Source organism: Pteronotus mesoamericanus, unplaced genomic scaffold, assembly GCF_021234165.1.
Source record: "Pteronotus mesoamericanus isolate MK-2021 breed Mesoamerican mustached bat unplaced genomic scaffold, CSHL_Meso_final contig_27, whole genome shotgun sequence".
Lineage (NCBI taxonomy): Eukaryota > Metazoa > Chordata > Mammalia > Chiroptera > Mormoopidae > Pteronotus > Pteronotus mesoamericanus.
In genome coordinates this window covers 20,135,661-20,162,762 of record NW_026555115.1, presented here as the reverse complement: position 1 = coordinate 20,162,762, position 27,102 = coordinate 20,135,661, and the positions used below count along the sequence as shown (strand labels likewise).

The window sequence follows — 27,102 nt, the reverse complement described above, 5'->3', positions numbered from 1 at the left end:
GTACGTGGGTTTGTGTACATTATAGTACTCTGTGAATCTCTCCAACGAACTTTCATGTGAGACTGGGGGTTTCTCCTGCCGTGGCACCTGCCATGGATTTTAACAGCCAGAGGTTTTGAGGCCTTCTTTTCCTGCACTAGAACCTGGGGTTGCGTGATTTGTCTTGTTCCCCTGTTGTTCCTTCCAGTTTATCCATACACAGATGTGGGACTGCCAGCCTCTAACTGACCCACCCAGGCCTCCAATCATTTCCTTGCCACGAATCCTTTCTGCTCCAGCAGCCTGTCTCTGACCTGGCTACCAGTCTGGATGAATGTTCTTTTAACTCCTTGGATGTCAGACTTCCTCACAGTTCAATTTTCTGGCAGTTCTGGGTTTTGTTTTGTTTTTAATTTGTTGTTGTCCTTCTCTTGGTTGTGTAAGAAGGCAAAATGTATCGACCTACATTTCCACCTTGGCCTGAAGTCATTGTCTTTATTTCTTTGATGATTTCCTTTGCTGTGTGAAAGCTTTGTAGTTTGATATAGTCCCATTTGTTTATTTTTTCTTTCATTTCCCTTGCCTTGGGGAGATTATCCCATAATAAATTTCTAAGAGCAATGCCCAGGATTTTGATGCCTCTGTTTTCTTCTAGGATTTTTTTGGTTTCAGACCTAACATTTAAATCTTTGATCCATTTTGAATTTATTCTTCTGTGTGGTGTAAGAAGGTGGTCTCGTTTCATTTTTCTGAAAACATGTCAATTTTCCCAATACCATGTATTGAATAAACTGTCTTTTGCTCATTGTATGTCCTTTCTTCCTCTATTGAATATTAATTGATTATGAAGGTGTAGGTTTATTTCTGGGCTCTCTGTTCTGTTCTATTGATCTATATGTCTGTTTTTATGCCAGTACCAGGCTGTGTTGATTACTATGGCCTTATAGTATAGTTTAATATTAGGTAGCGTGGCTCCTCCCCCTTTGTTCTTTTTTCTGAGGATTGCTGTTGCTATGCAGGGCCTTTTGTGGTTCCATATAAATTTTTGAAATATTTGTTCCAGTTCTGATAAATGAATCATTGGAATCTTGATAGGAATTGCATTGAATCTATATGTTGCTTTGAGTAGTACCCTTCTAAGGAAGCTCAATGAGGTTAGTGAGCTCAAAGAGAATTACAAAAAACTACAGGGAAATTACAAGGAACTTAATGCAAACTACATCAGCATGAAAAAGGACATAGAAACTATCAATAAGAGACGAGTAAATAAAGAATACAATTTCTGATTTGAAGAACACAGTCAAAGGAATCTAAAGCAGGCCAGATGAAACAGAGGAACTAATGAAAGAGCAAGAAAATGAAAAAAAGATTCAAAAAGAATGAAGAGGCATTGAGGGAAATGCAGGACAACCTGAAACGTAATAATATCTGCATAATAGGGATACCAGAAGAAGAAGAAGAGGAGCAGAGGATAGAGACCCTGTTTGAAAAAGTAATGATGGAAAACTTCCCTAATTTGAGGCGAGAAGTCACACAAGTCCAGGAAGCACAGAGGGTCCCATTCAAGAGGAACCCAATGAGGCCCACTCCAAGACACATCATAATTAAAATGGCAAATATCAATGACAGAATCCTAAAGGCAGCAAGAGAGAAATGGGTAGTAACATATAAGGGAGCCTTGGTATGGCCAGCAGCTCTCTTCTCAGCAGAAACACTACAGGCCAGAAGGGAATGGCAAGAAATATTCCAAGTCATGAAAAGCAAAGGCCTGCAACCAAGACTGCGGTACTCAGCTTAGGCTCTCAATTAAAATGGAAGGCGAAATGAGTTTTCCAGACCAAAGAAGGCTAAATGAATACACCTCCATCAAACCAGCACTACAAGATATGCTGATGGGACTGCTTTAAGAAGATGAAGAAAAAGTGTCTGTGATTACCCAGTTCCTTTCACCATCACTGATACTTGATATTACTAATATTTTTAATACTTATTAATCTGATTGTAACAGTGATGTGCTGTTTTAATTGTTCCTTCATTATCTGTTGAAACTAAACCTGTTTTTGTATATTTCTTGCCTATTTCTATTTTTGAAAAGCTTTAAATGACTTTGGTATTCTTTATCTAGTTTTTGATTACATGTTTGTGGGATTTTTCCCCTAAAATTAAAAAAAAACAAACAACCCTTTTTTAGATGTGTTGCAGATACTTTCCTATTCTATTACTTGTCCTTTAACTTTTTTTATATGTATATTACTGTACAGTCTTAAATGTTTAATATAGTCATATTGTCAATATTTTACTTTATAGCTTATGGGTTTGAATGTGTTACTTCAGGGTAAGAAAAATATTATTTTGTATTTTCTCCTAAAACTCCTTAGATTTCACATATTGATTTTTAACTCACCTGAATATATTTTGTGTAATGTGTGAAATAGGGCTCTATATTTTTTTTATTTCAAGTAATAGTGGTCCATGCACCTTATCTGTTGAATAAGCCTAATTTTCCCCCATTGATTTGAATTATCAGTTTAATTATATATACCATTGTTAGATAGATATATTCATATGTTTCCAGAATACTCATTGTATTTCATTGACCTACTTGATTATTTCTGTGCTGGTGTCATCTTGGTTTAATCCTGAGACTTTATAAGGAATTTAAATTTTTTAATATTTTATAAAGGATCTCGACATTGGAAAAAATAAATAAATAAAATCAATCTGCATTTAGGAAGAAAAAAGAAAGAAAGAAGGAACTCCCACCTTTTGCGAGAACATGGATGGAATTTGAGAATATTATGCTAAGTGAATTAAGCCAGTCGGTGGAAGACAAATACCATATGATCTGACCTATAAGTGGAATCTATTCAACAAAATAAACTAATGAACAAAATAAACCACAGACATGAAAACATGGAGCAGACTGAAAGTGACCAGAGGGTATGGGGAAAGAGGACAGTGGTGGAAAGAAGGGAAAGGCACTAGATAAAGAACATGTATGAATGACCCATGGACATGGACAACAGAGTGGGAATTGACTGTGGGAGCAGGGGGTGGGGGTGAGATGGGTAGAGGGAGATAAAAGGGGAAAAATTGAGACCGGTGTAATAGAATAAACATGATTTGTAAATTTAAGAAAAATAAATAAAAATAAAAAATAAAAAATAACTTTGTATCCTGTTGCTTTGCTGAATTCATTGATCAGTTCCCAAAGTTTCTTGGTGGAATATTTGGGGTTCTCTTTGTACAGTATCATGTCATGTGCTAATAAAGACAGTTTTACTTCCATCTTTCCAGTTTGGATGCCTTTTATTTCTTCTTTTCTATTTGCTGTGGCTAGGGCTTTCAGTACTATGTTGAATAAGAGAGGGGAAGACAGATGTACCTGCCTTGTTCTTGATCTTAATGGAACACTTGTGGTGTTTGCCCATTGAGTATGATGCTAGCACTGGGCTTGTCATAAAAGGTCTTTATTATATTTAGGTATGTTCCTTCTATTCCCTCTTCGCTGAGAGTTGATATCATAAATGGATGTTGGATTTTATCAAATCCTTTTTCTGCATGTATTGATATTATCGTGTGGTTTTTATCCTTCATTTTGTTTATGTGGTGGATCACATTTATTGATTTGCACATGTTGTACCAACTTTACATTCCCGGAATAACTCTCACTTGATCATGATGTATGATCTTTTTGATGCATTCCTTTATTCTGTTTGCTAATTTTGATGAGGATTTTATCATCTATGTTCAGGGATATTGGTCTATAATTTTCTTTCTTTGTATGGTCTGTATGTGGTTTTGGAATTAGGATAATGCTGGCCTGGTTAAATGAGTTTGGGAGCCTTCCCTCCTCTTGAATTTTTTGAAGTAGTTTGAGTAGGGGTGGTATTAGTTCTCGGAATATTTGGGAAACTTCACTCATGAAGCCATCAAGTCCAAGGCTTTTGTTAGTTGGGAGTGTTTTGATTACTGCTTCAATTTTACTTGGTATAATCTGTCTATTCAGATTCTCTATTCTTCCTGATTTAGTTTTGAAAGATTGTATGTTTCTAGGAATTTATCCATTTCATCCAGGTTGTCCAGTTTGTTGGCATGTAGTAGTTCATAATATTTTCTTAAAATCCTTTGTATTTCTTTCATGTCAGTTATTTTCTTCCTCTTTTATTTCTGATGTTATTTATTTGGGCTTATTTATTTGTGGCCACTGATATTTGATTGTAATATAATTTTCATGTACTATGAAATATTCTTTTGATTTTTCAACTATTTTAAAATATTAAAACCATTTTTACTTCAAGGGCTCTACAAAAAGAGGTTATTGGCCAGGCTTGTTTGACATGCTGTCATTTGCTTGTAGTAATCCTGTGAGACTGCTGACTTCCTTATGTTTTTTCCCTGTTCTTTTAAAATCTTTTAACATTATTTTATATTTTGCTTATTTCACCACTTAATTATATTTTCTTTCATTATTAATGTGTGTAACTTTTAAACTTTAATAATTTTCGATTACCTTTAATTTAAAAATTTAAATTAGATTTTAAGCTATAGAAAGTAGGATGTTTGTACTATTTTCCTCTTTAATGGTTTGTACTTTTATGAAAGTTATATGCTCAATAAATATTTGGAAAGTAATAGTACCTGTCATCTAATATTTGAAGGTTAACATATAGGTTCTTTTGTTTCATTTATGTATTCATTTGTTCATGTATTTCAGAATAGTTATCTTGTATTAATGAATATGAAGTAATAGGGAGGGCAAAACTTACCAGGATGCAGGAATAAAAAAAGGAGAGAAAGAAGCTCTTATCAAATGTGTTCCTTGTGTCATTTTATATATACTGTGGTCAATGATATGGACAGTCCTTCATTTAACTTTTACAACTGTTTATATAGGTCTTTTCTTTACTAACTTTAAAGATGAAAGAAACTTAGATAAGAGTGGTAGAGCCTGATTTGAACCAAGACTGTGCTGTTTCACATATACTTTAAAGAAAAAAAAGATTTTATTTATCTCTAGAGAGAGGGGAATGGGGAAGAGGAGAGAAACATCCATCAGTTGCCTCTTGTACATGTTCTGTTCTGGGACTGAACCTGCAACCCAGGAATGTGCCCTGACTGGGAAACTAACCAGCGACCTTACACTTTGCAGGACGAGGCCCAAGCAACTGAGCCTCTCCAGTGAAGGCTTTTTTCTTTTAATAATAAGGAATATTCAGCAATTTACCAGGCTTCCTGAGGCACTGGTACTTACCTATTGCTGCAGATTTTCACACACACTTTAGATGACCAAGGACAGAATTTTTAGAGAAGGTGAAATATTCAAGAACCTTCAATATGAACTTTCAAATTCTTTGAACATACGAGTATAAAAGACTTATTTTTTTAATTTTTATTTATTTTTTAGACAGAGGGGAAGGGAGGAAGAAAGAGGGAGAGAAACATGGATGTGTGAGAGATAACATCTATCAGGTTGCCTCTTGCATACCCCCAGCCAGGGACCCAGCCTGCAACCCATGCATGTACCCCAGACTGGGAATCGAACTGGCAACCTCTTGGTTCACAACCCTGTGTTCAGTCCACTGAGGTACACCAGCCAGGGCTATTTTTTATTTTTTATTTTAATGTACTTTATTTTTATAACAGTTTTAGATTTACAGTAAAATTGCAAGGAAAGAATAGAGTTCTGTATTTTCACTTCCAGTTTCCCCTATTGTTAACATCTTGCATTAATGCAGTATATTTGTTACAACAGAGGGACCAGTATTGGTACATTATTATAAATTAATGTCCATATACATTAGGATTCACTTTTTGCTGTATAGTTATACATACTTCAATAAATATGTAAAGTCAATTTTCTACCATTACGACATACAGAATAATTTCACTCCCCCAAAATCCTGTGTTCTACCTGTTCATTTCTCCTATTTCTCTGAACCCCTAGCAACCTCTGATCCACAATTTCCGTTATTACTAACATCTTTAGTGTGATGCATTAGTGTGATACATTTCTTATAATTGATGAGCCAGTATTGATACACTATTATTAACTAAAGTCCAGTTCACTCTTTGTGAACCTATGGGTACATTTGATGGGTTTTAACAATGTATGACATGTACCCAGCAGTGCAGTATTATACAAAGTAATAGTTTCATAGCCCTAAAAATCCCTCTGTGCTGTACATATTCATCCGTCTCTCCCTCACCATGAATCCCTGGCAACCACTGATCTTTTTACTGTCTTTATTGTTTCCAGAACATCATATAGCTGGAATAATACATTATGTAGAATTTCAGATTGGCTTCTTTTACTTAGCAGTATGTATTTAAGATTTATTCATGTCTTATGTGGCTTAATAGTGCATTTCTTTTTATTAATGAAAATATTGTATGGACATAAGAATCACATTCATCTACTTAAAGCACAGCTTGATTGTTTTTAAGTTTTGGCAATTATGAATAAAGCTGCTGTAAACATTCAGGTACAGACTCTTGTGTGTGGACATGTTTTCAATTTATTTGGGTAAATACCTAGGAATGTGATAGTTGGAGTCTTTGGTAACCTGTTTAACATTGGAAGAAATTGTGAAGAGCTTTATTTTCAAATGACAGATAAAACATTTTTTTTCCTCTCGCTTTTGTATATACTCTTCCCTCTCTTTAAAAGTGTTATTTCACAAAAGTAAATTATTAGAATTGCACAATGAAATAAGATTGAGAAACGTACATGCATTTTCTACCAAACTACAGTCATATGTCACTTAACAATGAGTAATGTGTTGCATTACCACATTAAGACCTTACAATGGCTGCATGTCTATGATATCACTAGGTGATGGGAACTTTTAGCTCCTTTATAATCTTATGGGACCGTCATCAAATGTATGTGGTCTGATGCTGACTGAAAATAAAGGTTGTTATGCCTTATGTGACTGTATATGTTTAGTAGAAACCAATGACTAAATAAAATCTTAAGTTGGTCATTTCAACTGATTTGCTTAAAAGAAATTGAGCGTGAGCCCTGGCTGATGTGGTTCAGTGCACTGAGCACTGACTGGCCTGTGAAACGAAAAGTTGCCAGTTTGATTCCCAGTCAGGGCACATGCTTGGGTTGTGGGCCAGGTCCCCTGTTGGGGGTGTGCAGGAGGCAACTCGATTGATGTTTCTCTTGCACATTAATGTTTCTCTCCCTCTCTGTCTCCCTCCCTTCCCCTTTCTCTGAAAATGCATAAATAAAACTTTTTTTAAAAAGAAATTGAACTTTGAATCAAACTGAATTATATAAAGTTTGAAAGTATAAAAGAGAGTTTCTGACAGAGTAAAAATTTGTGGAGTTTCTGTCTTGAATCAACAAACAATTTGAGTGTCTGTGCTGCTATGGGGAGCTCAGTCGTGAGAGAAGTGAACATCAATAGAGATTCTACTCCTGAGCCTGAGTGGGTGGAGGAAGAGGTTCCAGGAGGACCCACCTTCATAGGATGGTTATATCTAAACTACTTCTTCCTCTTGATTAGTTTTAAAAATTACTTAAAAATGCATAGTTATTGCAAATATTAAAAGAATCCAGAAGTATAAGTAGTAAAAGGTGTAAATTCCTATTTATACACTCTGCTCTCTAATCCCCCTTTGTCAAAGTTATATTATTAGATTGATAAATACGTTTCCAGTTTTTTTTTCCTATACATATAACATCAAGATTGGTTCCCTGCCCCACCCCGGACCTGCACAAAATTGGGCTTACACTATGTTTAAATTTGGTTGCCAAGGATGCTTACCTGTTTGGTTACTTATATTTTGTTAAATAGAAATCTGAATCTTTGTAAGGCTCAACTTCTAAAGTTTTTTACACCTTAACACATGCTAAATAGCTCTAATTAGTATTATTAAATTGAACAATATAAGTGTTTTGAGTAAATCACCCTAATATGGTCTCTCTTTACTTAAAAAATAATCATAGTATATACTGTATTATATGATTATGAAGTCTTCATATTTTATTCTGAGGTAGTTATTACTTTATATGGAGTATAATTTTTAAGTATTCATTTCTATATTTTCACTTAGTAATTTTTCAGAAGTAAAATGTACTTTTAAACATAAAATAACTTATTTTATATATAATTTTTCTAGGGCTGCTTTGGAAGAAGTAGAAGGAGATGTGGCAGAATTAGAACTAAAACTTGATAAGGTAAATTTTACTTTTTTAAGTTTTTAAAACATTAATTCTGTTTTCCATAAATAATAATTTGTGGCTATAACACTAGGTAGTTCACATTCTTTCTTTTATCTCTGAGGATAAATGCTATTATCATCCCAATTTTACACATGAGATAATTGAAACTAGAAAGAATAAGTAGCTTGTTGAAAACCTAATCTAATGCCAGAACAAGAACTTGAATGGTGTCTGACATTAAAGCTCACTATATACGAGGTCTGTATGGAAAAAGTCCAGCCATTGATAATATAACGTTTGCACAACACTGATAGAACCTGGCAGCCAAGGAGAGTGGACTGGAATGTGCATGTGTAAACTGATGATTTCACTGTACTGTGGGGCAGTAGATGCTGTTGAATGAGTATGTGCACTCTGTGCCATAGCATTCAAAATAACTGAGTAGAGCAATGAAATCTGTATCAAATTTTGCATTAAGCTTGAACATTTCTCAGCGGAAACTTTTCGGATGATTCAGAAGGCTGCAGCTGTGGGCAACTGGTGATTGGCAGCTTCCTCTGAACAATGCACCCACTCATGCATCACGTCTCATACTGACTCTTTTGGTGAAGCATCAAATCCCAGGTGACTGAGTCCCCCTACAGCCCAGATAGCGAGCCCTGTGACTTCTGGCTTTTTCCAAAACTAAAATCACCTTTGAAAGGGAAGAGATTTCAGACCGTCATTGAGTTTCAGGAAAATACGAAGGGGCAACTGATGGCGATTGGGAGAACTGTGTGAGGTTCCAAGGTGCCTACCTTGATGGGTACTGAGGCATCACTGTCCCATATGCAGTGTTACTTGTATCTTGTATCTTCTGCAAAAAATGTCTCTTTCGTAGCATATGGCTGGATACTTTCTGGACAGACCTCGTATTCTTTACATTGCTGGAAGTTTGTTTTGTTTTCCTTTTTTTCCTCCAACAAAAAAAGTCGCAACTATCTTTTTTGATGCCTGATGGATTTCGTACATAACCTACCATTCCTGTTTATAAATTTGGGTAATATAAAGTTTAATTCATGCACATGGATAACAGTGTGTGATTGCAGGAAGGGGTGGAGGATATAAGGAGACTAAATGGTAATGGAAAAAAATACAAGACAAAATAAAACTCAAGAAAAATAAAAACAAATATAAAATAAAATTTAAAAAATTCATTACATTTTTAAAAGATGTTTTCAGAAATGCTTAATATATATTTAATGATTACTATTAAGTGGTTATATTCTCTATAAAGGTAAATGTACATTGATTACTATTTTCTGTATTAATTATTGATAATATTTTTTTGCTTCTACACCAGAAACATTGTCTGCTATATAACAGACAGAAATATGAGAATGACTAATACATGGCTTCTGATCTTAAGTGACCATTATTCAGCGAAATATCTCATAAAATTTCTGGTGATAAATAATAAACAGATACATAATTTGAAATATCTTTTTTGAAAATAATTTTCTATTTATATAATTATTGTAAATGGTATTGCTGTGTAAAGCAGTGCCTCTGAAACCTTGCTGTGCGTAGATTCCTATCACCTGGGGATCTTGTGAAACTACAGGTCCTGATTCAGTAAGCCTGGGGTACCTGAGAGTCTGTTTTTCTAACCAGACCCCTCGTGATACTGTGCTGTTGCTCCAAGACTGCACTTTGAGTAGCAGGGATATAAAAATATGTTAATTAGACAGAAGGTTTTCAAGTGTCTTGAAATTTTGAAATATATATATGTATCTTATATAAATAGGATAGAAACTATATAAAGCAATATTATATATGTAAAACAAAGGTTTTAGAAAATGTTTAGTAATAAGTTATTTTTTATGTAGTGCTTTATAGTTTTCAAAGCACTTTGTCATACAATATGTTTTTGGATTTTTACAATAATCCTGTGAGGTTGGTGGAACGGGTAACATTATTTCCATTTTAGAGATGAGGATACCAAAGCCCAGAAAGTGAAGGGGACTTGCTTCATATCATAGTTAGAAAAGGCAGAACCAGGGTTAGAACCATATGTTTTTATTCTTAGTTCAGTGCTCTTGTGCATCTCTGTACTTCTGGATCCATGTTGGGGGAACACATGCCACTTGGAATTTTCTGAGGAACACTAGCAAGCTTCCAGGCAAGTGTTTTTAAAAATTAATGTTATAATTTTTAGTAAGAATATTATTTTCAAAAGTTTTACTTTTTATTTAAAATTAAATGTGTGGCGTTATTATTGTTATTATGTTACCCTGAGACATTATATTTATTTTTAAGCACTCTTTGAAACATAGTTCTTAAACCCTTAAGGTAGGCAACAGAAGATGTTGCTTTGATTTTCGGGTAGATATATGAGAGAGTGTATAGAAGGACAAGGCTTTTTACAGAATCTCAGAGTAGTGTAACAGGGCATCTGTCCTCTTTGGGTAGAATTGAATCTAAATCATGAAATATTTTTTTGGAACAGGGAACCTCAAAATTTAAAGTATCTGAACAATCCACTGATAACATTTTTATTCACGATTTTGCTTTTATAAGCAGCTATTTTTTTTCTTTTATATCATTTAGTTGAGTTTAGAATTAAGAATTCTAAAACCAAAAGATTCAAATCCAAAACAAGTTACTGAAGTATTGACATTCAGCACTAAGAACTCTAAGCCCTTTCTAATGTCTGAATTACCCAAAGGGCTACTAAGGGCTCCATGAAAACTTTGACTTCTATTAAAATATCATCTACCCAAATAGAAGTTCCATAGTTATTTTTATATTTTTCTAGTTTAAGATCTGAATCCCTTATTAAATATACCTTTCCCAAATTCTTAAGCTATTATTTATCATTTTTACTTTAGAAGTATGAGGAGTAAGCATAGAAAGGAGAGACTAAGAGGAGCTAGAAATAGTTGTTATTGAAGTTGATACACTGAAGGACTAGTGAAAGGAGAGGTTGCCCAAGACTCTAGTTTACTGATTTCATAACTTTTTGCAGGGCTAGTTTCACCTGTAATATCATTGTAAATCATGCCAGCAACAGGTTAAACTAGCTTGATGACTTAGCTTATATTTATTTTGCTTATAGTGTATGCTACCAATAGTTATATTCTTCCTGATGAATATTGCTTCATGAGTGGCACTGCTCTACTAGGTCCAATTATTTGTCCATTCTGGCAGTATTTGGGTGTTGGCATCATAGAGCGTAATGGTGGCAATCTATATATAATTTCTGTATCTGGTGTATCTTCTCACTGGCATGCTTGCTCCGTTTGTTAAGCAGATACCCTTTAAATCATTGCTCAATTACTACCAAACAGGTTCTTATTCTAGCATTGTGTTGCTTCTTACACATACTTCCATTTAAATTATTATAATATTGTAATTTTTTTTAAAGCGTAGCCTAATAGTTAAGAGCACAAAGCCAGAAGCAAGGCTGCCTACATTTGAATCTGACTGTACCACTTACCAAGCTCTGTGGTCTTGGGGAAGTTCTTCAACCTTCCTATGCCTCAGTTTCTTTATCTCCAAAATAGGGAAAATAAGAATATCTATCTTACAGGGTATTATGAGAATAAGATATGCTCATGCATGTTAAGTGCTTCACACAGTTATTGGCACATAACAAGTTCTAAATAAATGTTAATGATAATGGTGTTCAGCAGACTATTATTTATTAACTCCTTGAAGACAGGCTGTCTTTAAAGGGGAAAACAACCCTCTTCTTGTGCACTTAGGGTACCAAGTTCTATGTTTTAAGTATAGTATCTCCAACCTTCACAACAATGTTGCAAAGTTTATAGTATACCAAATTTGCACATGAAAAGAAAATGAGACTTAGCAATGTTACCTACTCAAGGATAGTCAGCAAATAAGTTATTTGTATTCCCATTATCATAGTTTCCTATGATAGTTTCCTATGACATAGTTTCCACTTTAATTAAAAAAACTGTTGAATGAATTGGGGCTACCAGCTTGATAATTTTGACTAATTTCACATTTAATCAGGTAAAAATATTTCCTCTTTGTAGGTTTATATTATTCAGTTCTATCTCAATCATAACTGTAATCTAATAAGGATTTTGATAGCTGGCAAAGTATCTATCTCCAAGTCAGTCTTTCCTCCTGAGTACTTGCAGTGTATATCTCTCAGCTACATGACAATTTCATATTCTCTCCCAACTACTGTAAAGTGACCTCTATTCTAATATTCACACCTATTTTCATAGCCATGTTTTCTATGCGTCACCACACGAAGTTCTAATCTCTGAGATAAGGAATGCTGATATCTTACTTTCTAACATGAGTCTCCAGTCCTTGCAGTTCCAACGTTTACTGCTATTGTTCTGTTCTTCACGCTCATCTAGACGTCATGTCCTTCAGTCTGTCCACTTCTGATATTTCAGATTCCTTTAAGATTCACTTCCCTTTCAGTTTACCTTGTTTTTGGTGATTTTTTTTAAATTGAGATAAGCTTAACATAAAATTCACCATTTTAAAACGCACAATTTAATAGTTTTTAATATATTACAGTATTGAACAATCACAGTCACTATCTAATTCTAGAATATTTTCATTATCCCAAAAGGAATACCTGTACCTGTTAGCAGTCACTCCCAATTTCCCTCTCCCTACATCTTCTGCCCATCTTTCTGTCCCTATAGATTTCCCTATTCTGGACATTTCTTATAAACAGAATCAGAATATTTGGCCTTTTGTGACTGACTTCTTTTATGTTGCATAATGTTTTTAAGGTTTTGTCTGTCCATGTTGTAATGTGTTCCAACATTTATTTTTTACAGCTGAATATGCCATTGTATCCATTGTATGAGAGATACCACATTTTGTTTATCATCAATTGATAGATATTTGGGTTGTTTTTACTTTTTGATTATGAATAATACTGTTACGAAGGCTTGCAGGCTACTTTTCATTTTATTACAACATTATTTCTCTTCTGGAGACCTTCATTTCCTTTCCATAACACCTACTCTATAGAATTCTCACCGTATTAGTCCAACCATCTATATTCCAGGGATGTCCAACCTTTTGGCATCTCTGGGCTGCAGTGGAAGAAGAGTTGTCTTGGGCCTCACATTAAATACACAAACACCAACAGAAACTGAAGAGCAAAAATAAAAAGGTTTTAAGTAAATTACGATTTTTTGTTAGGCTATATTCATGGCCATCCTGGGCCGTGTATGGCCTGAGGGCTGCGGGTTGGACACCCTAGTAGCCATGTCTGGGCTGTAAAAAGCCCTACAGAAGTTATACAACTATTTGCTGAAACAATTGGCAAAGCTGCATATTCCTGGAATTCTTGATGCAAATGAATTTTTCCAAGACTCAAATCAGGTTACCTTGTTCCCTTTTGCATCTCTTATACTTCACTGTTTTCTCTTACCACTTTGTTCTTTATTCTTAGTAGATCGCCTTAACTCTTCCTTTCTTGCCCTGGTAGAGAAACTTAACAGAATCTGTCCATATCTTTTTCTGTTTTTTTCTCCAGTTCAAGTGGTAAAAGTATCCCTTTTCTTATGTAGTTCTAGACTGTAATGCCTCAGGCCTTTGCTTTAGTCATCTCTCTCCTTTTCCCTTCTCTACTACCTCTTTATTTTAAGGACATAAAGATGTTCAAGTTTCCCTTGATCAAAAACAAAAGAAAACAAAAACCTGTGATAAGGAAGTGCAAATCTTTGTTATTATTACCATGTGCCACTAGTAGTTTGTGCTAAGATCTCAATGTGCATTATCTCATTTCTTTTATAGTAACCTTATTTGGTTTCATACCATTGTTACTGAATAATACAGAAGGAACTGAGGCTTGTTGAGATGAAGGTCACTCAGGATCACTTTGAAGATTAATTACGGCAGTGGGATTTGAACCTAAGCTGGCTGAGTCCAGAACCCTGCAGATTCATTCATTCATTCATTCATTCATTCATTCATTTTGTAGTTGACATACTACATACAATGTTATATTAGTTTCAGGTGCACAACATAGTGATTCAACATTTATATATCCTACAAAGTGATCACCACAGTAAATCTAGTAACCATCCGTCACCCTACATAGTGAAGATATTGTTGACTCTATTCTCCATGTTATACATTATATCCCCATGACTTATTTTATAAATGGAAGTTTGTACTTCTTATTCCCCTTCCTCGTTTTTGCCCAACTTCCCACCCCACTTCCCTTTGGCAACTATCAGTTTGTTCTCAGTATCTATGAGTCTATTTTGTTTTGTTTTCTTTGGATTCCACCTGTAAGTGAAATTATACGATATTTGTCTTGATCTTTCCGGCTTATTTCATTTACCAAAATACTTTCCAGGTTCATCCATGCTGGCAAAGTTTCATTCTTTTTTATGGCTGAGTAATATCCTACTGTATGTATGTGTTACATCTTTATCCATTCCATTCATCTATTGATGGACACCTAAGTTGCTTCCATATCTTAGCTATTGTAAACAATGGGGTCATTCAGTAGTTCTGTTTTTAAATATTCTATTTACAGAGTGGCTGCTGTAATTTATAGTCCCATACAAAACGTTGCACAAGGGTACCCTTTTCTTCACATCTTTGCCATCACTTGTTGTAGCCATTCTGTGACAGGTATGAGGTGATATCTCATGTGGTTTTGATTTACACTTCCCTGATGGTTAGTGATGTTGAGCATCTTTTCATTTGTGTATTGGCCATCTGTATACCTTCTTTGGAGAAATGTCTGTACAAGTCTTCTACCCATATTTTAATTGCATTGTTTTTTTGATGTTGAGTTGTATGAATTCTTTATGTGTTATGGATATTAACCCCTTATCCTATTTATCATTGCCGAATATCTTCTCCCATTCAATAGGTTATATTTTTGTCATGTTAATGGTTTCTTCACTGTGCAAAAGCTTTTTTCTTTGATGTAGTCCCATTTGTTTATTTTTACTTTTGTCACCTTTGCCCAAGGAGACATATTAAAAAATGTGTTGCTGAGACTGATGTCAAAGAGTTTACTGCATGTTTTTTTTTTAGGAGTTTCATGGTTTAAGGTTTTACATATAAGTCTTCATTCCATTTTGAATTTATTTTTGACTATGGTGTAAGAAAGTGGTCAGGTTTGTTCATTCCCTCTCTCCGTCCCTTCCTTCTCTCCTTCCCCCGTCCAGTTTTCCCAATGCTGTTTATTGAAGATTGTCTCTTCCTCATTTTATATTACTGCCTTCTTCACCGTAGACTAATTGAATATGCAAACATTGGTTTTATTTATGGGCTCTCTATTCTGTTTCATTAACTTGTGTGTTTTTAACCCTGTTTTTAACCATAATGTCATACTACCAACCTCTCTGGCTTTTTTTTTTTTTTTTGAGGGAGAGGAAGGGAGGAAGAGAAACATCGATGTGAAAGAAACATTGGTCAGCTGTCTCTTGCACACTCTCTGCTGGGGACCTGGCCTGCAACCCAGGCATGTGCCCTGATGGAATCGAACAAATGACCTTTTAGTTCGCAAGATGGCACTCAGTCCACTGAGCCGCACCAGCCAGGGCTCTTTCCGTTTTTCTGTTTGTTCATTTGTTTGTTTGTTTTAAATCGACACTTTTAATTTAATTATTTTTAACTATTTACTACCACCTATGTGGTAAAAAAATGTGTACTCAGTGAAAAATTACTCATCTTCTAATCTCTTTCATAAAGGAGAACATTAAACTAGTCTCTTGTATGTCCTTCCAGAAATTTTCTAAGCATATAAAGAATGACATGTATTTTTCTTTCCCCACTCCAGTAAAAACATTAACACGGTTCCATAATTTGCTTTAAAAACATCTTGGCTCTTGTTCCTTGTTATTAATTATAGAATTGCCTCATTGTTCTTAGTGGCTGAATTACATTTCATTGAATGAGTATGTCGTAGTTCATTATCCATTTGCCTCCTAAATAACACTTAGATTGCTACCAGTGCTTTACTGTGGCTGCCGTGATTGACTTCACATGTGTATGACGTGGCTTATGTGCATCTGTATGATACATTTGTAAAAGGGAATACTAGGTTAAAGAGTATGTGTTTTTAAATTTTTGATAGCCCTTGCTAAATTGCCTTCCATAGAAATTGTACTAACTTACACTCCCACCAACAATGTGAGGGTGCCTCTTTCTCCATAACTACTGTCTCAAGTAGATATTTTTTGATCTTTGCTATTCAGTAAAAGATAGTAATTTACATTTCTTTTATTATGAGTGAGATTGAATTGCTTTTCTTGATCATAAGATGTATTTGAATTCTCTTTTCTGGAAATTATCTGTATATGTTTATCAGGCATTTTGTTTGTTTCGTTTTTTAATGGCTGGTTAGATTTTCAAAAATTATGTGTCGATTCTTTCTTTTACTGTGTGTGTGTGTGTGTGTGTGTGTGTGTGTGTGTGTAGATAGATAGATTTTGGAGAGAGGGAGGGAGGGAGGAAAGAGAAACATTGATTTGTTTCACTTACGCATTAACTGGTTGATTCTTATATGTGCCCTGACCAGGGATCAAACATGCGACCTTGGCGTATTGGGATGATGCTCTAACCAGCTGAGCTACCCAGCCAGGGCTAAACCCTTTCTCATATACATATATATTCTTTAATATATATTTTATATATTTACATTATTTTATTTATATTTATATATTATTTATATTTATTTATTTTATTGTTTATGCTACTAGAGCTGTCCCATATTTTTTCTCACCTTTATTCCCCTCCACACTGCACTGCCGTCCCCCCCTTAGTTCATGTCCATGGGTTATATATATAAGTTCTTTGGCTTCTCCATTTAGTATACTGTTCTTAACCTCCCCCTGCCTATTTTGTACCTACTATTTATGCTGCTTATTCCTGAACCTTTTCCTCCACTCTCCCCTCTCCCTCTCCCTTCTGATCTCCATTTCTGTAATTCTGTTCCTGTACTAGTTGTTTGCTCAGTTTCTTTTGGTTTTGTTTTTTAGGTTCAGCTGTTGATAGTTGTGATTTTCTTGTCATTTTACTGTTCATAGTTTTTTGATCATCTTCTTCTTAGATAAGTCTCATCAACATTTCATATAAATGGGGCTCAGTAATGACGAACTCCTTTAACTTGACCTTATCTGGGAAACACTTTATCTGCCCTTCCATTCTAAATGATAACTTTGCTAGATAGAGTAATCATGTAGGTCTTTGTCTTTATGACTTTGAATACTTCTTTCCAGCCCTTTCTTGCCTGCAAGGTTTCTTTTGAGAAATCAGCTGATAGTCTTATGGGAACTCCTTTGTAGGGAACTGTCTCTTTTTCTCTTGCTGCTTTTAAGATCTCTCTCCTTATCTTTAATCTTGGGTAATGTAATTATGATGTGCACTTGGTATATACTTCCTTGGGTCCAATCTCTTTGGTATTCTTTGAGCTTCCTGAATCTTCCGGAAGTCTATTTCCTTCACCAGATTATGGAACTGCTCCTTCATTATTTTTTCAAATAAATTTTCAATTTCTTGCTCTTCCTCTTCTCTTTCTGGCGCCCCTACGATTCAGATGTAGGAACATTTAAAGTTGTCCCAGAGATTCCTCAGCCTCTCCTCATTTTTTTGAGTTCTTGTGCCTTCATTCTGTTCTGGTTGAATGTTTATCTCTTCCCTCTGTTCCAAATCAGTGATTGGAGTCCTGATTTCCTTCCCTTTACATTTCTTTTTTAGCTCCTCGGTTGTTGGACTTCCATACAGTTCAATTTTCTGGCAGTTGTGGTTATCTTTTGTTTTTAAATTTGTTGTCCTTCTTTTGGTTGTGCAAGGAAACAAAGTGTATCTCCCTACATCTCCATCTTGGCCGGAAGTCCTCTACATCCTTTCCTGTAGTAAGGAAATTAGTCCCTTGTGGTTTGCTGTTAATGTTGTTTTCCCATATTACTTTTTTTTTTACTAAGTTTATTGGGTTTTTCCCTTGTAGAAATAGTTTGTTTTGATGTAGTTGAATTGTCAGTTTCTTTTTTGCCTTTTGCGTTTTGCATGTGTCTCAGAAGGTCTTTTCTTACTTTGAGCTTATAAAAAAATTGCCTCCTGTTTTCTCTTTGTTTTTTGATTTAATTTTTTATCTTTAAATGTTTATTTTGTGTGAAATTAGTTTGGGTGTTTAGAAGCCAACTTAATGTTTCTCCCCCCTCCCCACCTTTATATGGCCATCTCATGTCCCTGTCATTTATTGGATAACTTCTCCCCCATTGGTTGTAATGTTACTTAAATTAACTACTGCATAGTATTCATATCTGTTTCTTTGTTCCACTTATCAGTTTGTCTATCAAATCCATTATCAAACTTGTAATTACTTCACCTGTATATTTTAATAGCATATAGGGCTAATACCCCCATCTCATTACTGTTTTTCTCTTTTTTTTAAGATTTTTCTAAATTTATTTACTTTTAAAGGAAGGGAAGGACAAAAGAGAGGGAGGGAAACATCAATGTGTGGTTGCATCTCATGTACCCCCCTGCTGGGGATGTGGCCTGCAACCCAGGCATGTGCCCTACACTGGGAATCGAACCCGCGAACCTTTGGTTCTCAAGCTGGCACTCAGTCCACTGAGCCACACCAGCTAGGGTTCATTACTGGTTTTCAGTTTTTTTTCTCCTTGCATGTTGGTTACTCGATATGATTTAGAATTTGTTTTTCTGGTTCTTAAGACATTATTATTATTTTTTAATAATTAGAGAACTATTTAAAGACTATTCTCTGCCAGCATTTTTCATAGTGCATTTTGGAATAATGGTCCTATGAGAATACTTTCTTTAAGGAAAACTCCATGTCTAATGTTTTGAGAAATGCTGCACATTATAACTCCTCTCTAGAATTTACACTGCATATTAATGTATCAAAACCTCTGAAAGGTTTAGTAATGAAGAAACATGTTTTAACTTTTCAAACTGAGATTTCCAGATGTATGTGATCACAGAATCCTTATTTTAGTAAAAATATTCCTGCAGGATATTCTGTAGAATGTATATTCAGAAACATTGATCTATCGTGTATCTTTTCCATCCACTAATAATCTGGCTACAACTTATGTCAGTTTCTCTTAAAACTATTCTTGCCAGGGATGCTGGTGACTCTTTGTGAGCAAACTCCATAGATACTTTTATTTTTTATTTTTTTAAAGATTTTATGTATTTATTTTTAGAGAGCGGGAAGGGAGGGAGGAAGGAAGAAAAGAAAAAGAAAAGGAAGGAAGGGGAGAAAGGAAGAAAGAAAAGAGGTTCAGTCCTAAAACTTGTACAGTGCCCAGAACAGTAGGCATTGGAGAAATATGGTTGATTAATCAATTCAGCCATCTGCTTTGGTAGACTGATACTAAAATGAGTAGCAGTTTTAACCTGGCATACCAGTGTATTCCCCTCTCTCCAACATACCACATTTTGTTTTGTTTTTTAATTTTGATTAACTTTTATTATACTGCTTGCTCTGCCTGAAGTTTCCTTTTCTTCCTTTCTGAAGAGGTGGTTTAATATTTTATGGAATTAATTAACGGGATTGAATTTGACTTGATAAAATGGTTTTTTGTTGGTATCAGACAACCTCCGGGTCCTGAAAAGTCTACTTTTTAGTGTAACTCCTATGAATTGCTTGTTCAACTAAGTAATTTGTAACATTATTTTCAACCTGATGTAATGCTTTTCTTTTTCAGCTTGTGAAGCTTTGTATTGTGATGATTGATACTGGAAAAGCCTTTTGTGTTGCAAATAAACAGTTCATGAATGGGATTCGAGATCTGGCACAATATTCTAGTAATGATGCTGTAGTTGAGGTTAGTACTTTAAAATTAGTTAAAATGATAAATGCAACAAGATATCAATCAATTATGTATCTATTTACCTTGGAGTTATATAGTGATCCTTAAAATTAGAAGTAGAACACCTGTCTCCCATTAGTACTATCTTACATAATTCTGTTTTCTTGGATGGTTACTAGTTGATGGTTGATTTACATTGTGAATATAAGTTTACTTACTACTTAATGAGCTGAAGCATCTACAAGAAGGCTTGAGCAGGAGGAGCAGGATCTTGCTTACTAGTAGCTGCTTATAGAGTAAAGCAGAGCATTAATCTAAGAATAGTATCTAACTGTATGTATGGGGGAGCTGCATAAGAAAGTTTTGGTCAGCTACCTGTGCTAGGTTAGCCTAGACCCCTTGCTATATACTATGGCATTATGGCATTGCTTTCATGAAGAGTAATTACAGGTAAAGAAATGTGTACAGTTTGATGAGTATTTGATACACAGATGCCTAGTCTTGATACACTCAACTTATAGGTTTATATACGCCATTCCTATTTGTTAGCATAATACTATTGATAAGGCAGTAATAACTCAATGACTGTTCTAGGGTTTTATGTTACTACACGGAGACACAACCTCTGCAGAGCATGCAGTGAGGTAATGAGATTGTCCTTAGAAGTAAATGTTATTGTTTACAGTGTAATTTGATCTTACTATCAGAAATGCTGAAGTATCATTTTTTGGCCTTTTTAGTGGCTCTTAAATGACTTGTTTTTTTCTTTCGGTTTCTTCCTCATAGACAAGTTTGACCAAGTTTTCTGACAGCCTTCAAGAAATGATAAATTTTCATACAGTAAGTGTCAGTAAGTAAGTAATACTATGACCATGTTATTTTAGTACTTTTTTTTAGTGACAGTATTTTACAAAATTACTTAAGTTGGAATTCAGTGACTTTGAATTTGTCAACAGCTTTTTAGTTGAGTATATCTAAAATGTGAGAGAGAGAGAGAGCGAGAGAGAGAGATACATTTTATTTTCCGTTCTTAGATACTGAACTTTGAGAATCAGTGAAGTACACACCCATAAAAGAAAGGTACAACTTTCTTTTAAGTTGTACCTTTGTAACTTTTTAAGCAGTTATTTCAAGAATAAACAAGTAAAAGTCATTGTGAATTTAATTACTTCTTATTTCTTTTAAGATACTTACAAATATATCTATCCCCTTTGATCATTTTCAAAATTAAAGACTGCTATAATTATTTGATGTATTTATATGTGTTTTTAATATTTGAGGACATTTTCCCTTCAAGAATGAGAAATATGTAGTACTTTTGGAATGTCAGGAAATTCTTTTATAAATTTTATAAAAGTTTACTGAGAGTATGGTAGCTTATAAGCTATATACTTTTTTTTAAAGCTTAACATATATGGCTGTTATAATTATTTATTCAGTGTTTAAACATTTATTAGCAGCTGTCTATAACAAATATCAACACATATTCCTTATGAAATCTGCTAATTTTTGGCTCTTAATTTGATTTTTCTTCGTTTTTTTCTTTTTTATTATTTCTTGGTCAATATATTAAGGCTTGAGTTACCTGATAATATTTATTTTAATTGTAGTTCAAATTGTACCTGTACCAAAATTAGCATGATACAGGTATCTGCTTTAGTTCCTGCTTTCAGTTCTTTTGGTTATATATCTAGGTGTAGAATTGTGGGGTCATATGGTAATTCTGTATTTATCTTTTTGAGGAACTATTAAATTGTTTTCCACAGAGGCTGCAGCATTATACATCCACACTGCAATGTATGATTGTTCTGATTTTCCACATCCTTGTCAGCACTTACTTTTCTTTTTTTCTGATTATAGCCACACTAGTAGTTGTGAAGTGTAATCTCTTTGAGGTTTCAAAGGTGTTAAAGGTTTCGTTTCCCTAAAGACAGATAAGCATTTTTTCATGTACTTATTGGCAATTTGTGTATGTTCTTCCACCATTGTTGCTATTGTTGTTCATTGAAGTCCTTTTTCCATTAAAATTTTTTAATTGAATTATTTATATATTCTGGGTTAAACCTTAATCATATATGTAATATTTATGTATTATGACATGTAAATATTTTCTCTCATTCTGTTGGTTGTCTTTTTACTTTTTGATAATGCCCTCTGATTGCATAAAAGTTTTAATTTTCATGAAGTTTAATTTATCTATTTTTTTCTTCTGCTGCTCCTAACTTTGGAATCTATTGCTAAACTCCAGATCAGGCTTTATCCCTTTGTTTTCTTCTAAGAGTTTTATGGTTTTAGCCCTAATATTCTGTTTTTAATGATTTCTTACTAGTTCTCTTTGTGCCTTCCAGTAAACTTAGATGCCAGTGTATGGGTATGTTTATTTCTCTTGAAATCAAGTGGTCTTTTGGATTCCAACTTCTTAAAAAACATAGTGAGATTTTTTTTTTTGTTAAAAGCTATTGATTTTATATTAACGTAATAGGTTAAATGTTTTCTCCATAATATATTACCCTTTGTAATAGTCCTGTTTCTGATAATTTCTTTAAATTAGTCAGTCATATATTTTTGTTTTATATAAGAATACCTTTCTAATTTTATTATCATATTCTTTTTTTTACAGCATCTCAAAATTTTTCTTTTAATAGATATAAGTATGAAATTGCTAGGCCTTGGTTCATTTTCTTTTAATTTTCTTTTATGGTTGCTATACTATCTACTTTACATAGTCTTTTTTGTTTCTTGTTAACAAACACTTTTAGTTTTTTCCAGAAGAAGTAACTTGTGTGTACTTGAATCAGAATTCTTATTTTTGTGGGATGAATTAAGATACATGTCCTAATTTATTGTTATGTCCTTCAGTACTTGAATAATTCTGATCCTAGAGAAGTCATTTAATTTTTCTAAGCTTTACATTCTTCCTCTGTAAAATGAAGGGGCTTTACTAGATGACATTTAATTATAAAAGTTCTGTAATTATGAAGTATTATATATTATAAAATTTATGTATGATCTTAGAGCCATTTATTAAAGTGTGAGGAAAACCTAGTTATATAAGAAGCTTTATTTTAGTAGCCTTCTCTACAATGAAATTTTAATTACAAAGCATAATAGTATGAAGAAGGCTTTATGGGATAAGACAAACTGCTTTCTAAAAGGTAACCAATATTGGAATTTGCTTTATATTCTATCAGAGTTCATAACACTTAGGTTTTGGTGTATCAGTTTGTATCAGGATAGCAGGTTAGCTTTTCTAGAGATGTCATTTATAAATAACTTTGTGGACTTAAATAGATGTTTGAAATTGAAGAGACAGACATAGATGGAGAACAAATGACAGCTAATGGGGGTGAGAGGTTAGGGTCTGCAGGGACTGAGGAAAAAGGAAAAAGGACTCAGTCATGGACAGCAGTGTGGTGATGACTGGTGGGTCGGGGGGAGTATAAGGGGACTAAATGGTAATGGAAAGAAATATAACAAAGATAAACCAAAAAAAGAACCATTTGGGTTATTAGCCAAGTAAGATTAAACATAGATTGGGATTAGTCACTTTAAAAATAAATTATTTGGAGTCTTTTGTGATTTACTTCCTCTGTGAAAATGGATAATACTGTTTCTTATTACTTATAGAATGAGAAGTTGCTAGGATTACTCTTTAACTCACATATCTTTAGAAGATGCCAACTCATGCCTTTTCTAGAGCGGTTCATGTATGCCACATTCTGCAAAGTACTAGAGTTGATTTAAATATTGTCTTGTTTTCCTGGAACATAAATTCTGTAACCTCACTGATGACACTTTTGGATTCTAATATGCTATTGACACAAAGAACTTGGAATATTTATTATTCTTGCTGAGTGAAACTTAAATTGCTGCATAGATTCTATGAAATTCTGACTCTTTTTGTCTTGTTTTTTTTGGTAAGTGGGATTTTCTCTGTTATAGTCATTCTCTCACTCAGCAAATGGTTGTAGGTAGTGAGACGAACAGTAGTTGTGTTTCCCAACTGCTGTCATCTCATGGCACAGATAGAAACTGATGGTATATTTGTATGGGACACTGGAGGAAACTGCAGGGGAACATGAATGTGTCATGTCCTGTCAGGGTATTGGTGAAAAATATTTACATTTTTTATGGAATTATGTTAAAATAATTTAGTTAACATTTAATAAAGAATTTGTTGTTTTAGATTTTATTTATTTTTAGACAGAGAGGGAAGAGAAGGAGAAAGGGGGAGAAAAACATCAACATGTGGTTGCTTCTCACATGCTCCCCACTGGGAGCCTGGCTTGCCACCCAGCTATGTGCCCTGACTGGGAGTCGAACCAGCAACTTCTTGGTTCGCAGGCCGGCGCTCAGTCTACTGAGCCATACCAGTCAGGGCAATATTTAACAAAAAATTTGTTTTTTATAGAATTATGTCAAAATAAAGCACAGTGTTAGGGCAGATATTACTTGTTGACTATAATAGTTCCATAATCGAGAACAATTAAGTAAGCCATCTTTTAAAGTCAATAACTGGCATTAAACAAATTTTTACGTTGAGACTTTTTCCTCCTAAACTTGTGAATTCCACTTTGAACTTATAAACTTAGGCAAAATTTCTTCCTTTGGACAGTTTGTATACTTTTGTGTGAAATATCAGGGTGATATTCTAATATCATTTCTATACTAAAAGCTGAAAACAGATGAAACCAAATGTTTTAAATATTTTTTATATTCATGCATCATTTTGATAATATTTGGAATTCATATCTGCATAGTCCTTTACATATGAAAGACCCTTTGTGAAATAATGTATTACTAGATCCTCAGAGTTTTCCAAATGATTCTTAATGTAAATTTACATCTTGCTGTCTTTGGGGCTGTACTATCAATATGCAAAATTACAGAGTTTTCATTGTATCTTTTCATTTGTTTTACAGTTTTCTTATAGCATTTTGAGGATATCATCCCAAGAGTTTGTATTAGTACTTTGCAAACCAAACACTCTTCTAAAATAATCTTCTATTCAGAAATTTTAAGTGTTGCTGTTAACTTGAACACAGTTATTAACATGTAGAATTGTCACTCAGCATTGAGGACATTGATACAGTTGTCTTCTGGGTTAGTAATTATTACTGTGCTTCTCTGGCATGCCTGTCAAATGCATCTGTTAATTCTTCTATTCGAATGTGGTACCCCTTATATTTCCCTTCTTTGAAAAGTTACAAAGTTCTGACATTTTCCTCGCAGACTAGTATACTGGGCAATTTTGCAATTGTATGAGGCATTGTGGCTCCAACTCTTACTTAGGTAACTTTGTAACTAGCTTCTTAATATGATGTCTCATAAGAGAATTTTTTCTTATTTTGCAGAAGTTTAGAGTACAGATGCTTTTTTCTGTATACAATGGATTTTGAAAAGATTTTGTTTATTTATTTTTAGAGAGAGGGGAAGGGAGGGAGAAAAAAAGGGAGAGAAACATCCATGTGAGAGAGAAATATTGATCAGTTGCCTCTAGTACACATCCTGACTGGAGACTGAACCTGCAACCCAGGCACGTGCCCTAACCAGGAATGGAACCAGTGATGTTTTGTTTGGTGGAACGATGCTCATTCAACTGAGCTACACCAGTCATTGAAGGGCAGTGGATTTTTTTGTATTGAAGTCCTGTATGATTTGCTTCTACCATTGCTTTACTTAATAACTCTTGGATATATAAAGATATTTAGGTTGAAGAAGAGAATTTTGATCTCTTGTGTCTGTCTTCTGAATGTAGTAACTTTCATCACTACTTAATGAAAAAGCTGACGATTATGGTGGGAAAATAACAGTAAAAAGCAAATCTGTTTAAATATGAAGTGAAATAGTATATGTCTTAAGATTTAGAAATTATGTTTAATTTTCTGCATTCTTAAAGTATTTTAAAATATACTGAAAGATTATAAATGAAGAGTTCTGGCCAAGATGGATACATAGGTAGATACACTTTGCTTCCTCACACAACTAATGGGAGGATAACAACCAATTTAAAAACAAAAAACAACCAGAACTGTCAGAAAACCAAACTGTATGGAAATCCGACAACCAAGGAGTTAAGAAAGAAACATTCATCCAGACTGGTAGGAGGGGTAGAGACGAGAAGCTGGGGTGAACAAGATGAGTGACAAGATGGCGGTTGGCGGACCAGGATATCCCACATTTGCATGCAGCTAAGCCAGGAGGAACAACTGGGGAGCAAGACAAACCATGCAAACCAGGGTTCCAATACTGGGAAATAAAGCCTCAAAACTGGTGGCTATAAAAACCTGTGGGGGTTGCAGTGGTGGGATAAACTCCCAGCCTCACGGGAGAGTCTGTTGGGAAGGCCCATGGGATCCTAGAATGTACACAAACCCACCCACCCATGAATCAACACCTGAAAGGACAAACTGCATGTGGGAAGCGGGGGAAGTGATTGAATGTGGGGTGAGAGCCCTCTCTGACCCTTCCCCCACATACAGTGCCACAATGCAGAGAAGTGGTTTACCCTACACTGGCGAATACCTAAGGCTCCACCCTTACAACATAACAGGTGTGCCAACACAAAGAAATATGGCCCATATGAAAGAACAGATCAAAACTCCAGAAAAAGAACTAAGTTATGAGGAGATAATCAACCTATCAGATGCAGAGTTCAAAACTCTGGTAGTCAGGATGCTCATAGAGATGATTGAGTATGGTCACAAAATAAAGGAAGAAATGAAGGCTATACATAGTGAAATAAAGGAAAATAATATAGGGAACTGACAGTGAAGGGAAGGAACTGGAACTCCAATCAATGGTTTGGAACAAAAGGAAGAAATAAACATCCAACCAAAACAGATTGAAGAAACAAGAATTCAAAAAAAACGAAAGGCCAGGGATCCTCTGGCACAACTTTAAACGTTCCAGCATCTGAATGATAGGGGTTCCAGGAGAAGAAGGAGAGCAAGAAATTGAAAACAGTTGAAGAAATAATGAAAGAAAATTTCCCCAGTCTGATGAAGGAGCTAGACATGTTAAGTCCAGGAAATGTAGAATCCCAAAGGAGTTGGATCCCAGAAGAAACACACCAAGACACATAATTACATTACTCAAGATTAAAGATGAGAATCTTAAAAGAAGCAAGAGAAAAAGAGAGAGTTCCCTACCAAGGAG

The 27,102-nt window shown here is 34.5% G+C and overlaps 2 protein-coding genes across 4 annotated transcripts in view; both read left to right on the top strand.

The window, feature by feature from the left end:
* The window catches only part of ACAP2 (ArfGAP with coiled-coil, ankyrin repeat and PH domains 2), a 168,655-nt gene that overhangs the window by 73,553 nt on the left and 68,000 nt on the right, over positions 1 to 27,102 (top strand). For 2 of the 3 annotated variants that reach the window (XM_054575094.1, XM_054575093.1), the window contains exons 2-4: positions 8,113 to 8,170; positions 19,840 to 19,959; positions 20,731 to 20,784. In XM_054575094.1, the coding sequence (XP_054431069.1) occupies positions 8,113 to 8,170; positions 19,840 to 19,959; positions 20,731 to 20,784 (232 nt within the window). Of the gene's footprint in view, positions 1 to 8,110; positions 8,171 to 10,223; positions 10,317 to 19,839; positions 19,960 to 20,730; positions 20,785 to 27,102 lie in introns of those variants that run through there. The other variant, XM_054575095.1, reaches the window with a different exon arrangement.
* The window catches only part of APOD (apolipoprotein D), a 251,879-nt gene that overhangs the window by 194,226 nt on the left and 30,551 nt on the right, over positions 1 to 27,102 (top strand). The gene's annotated exons all lie outside the window — the stretch shown is intronic.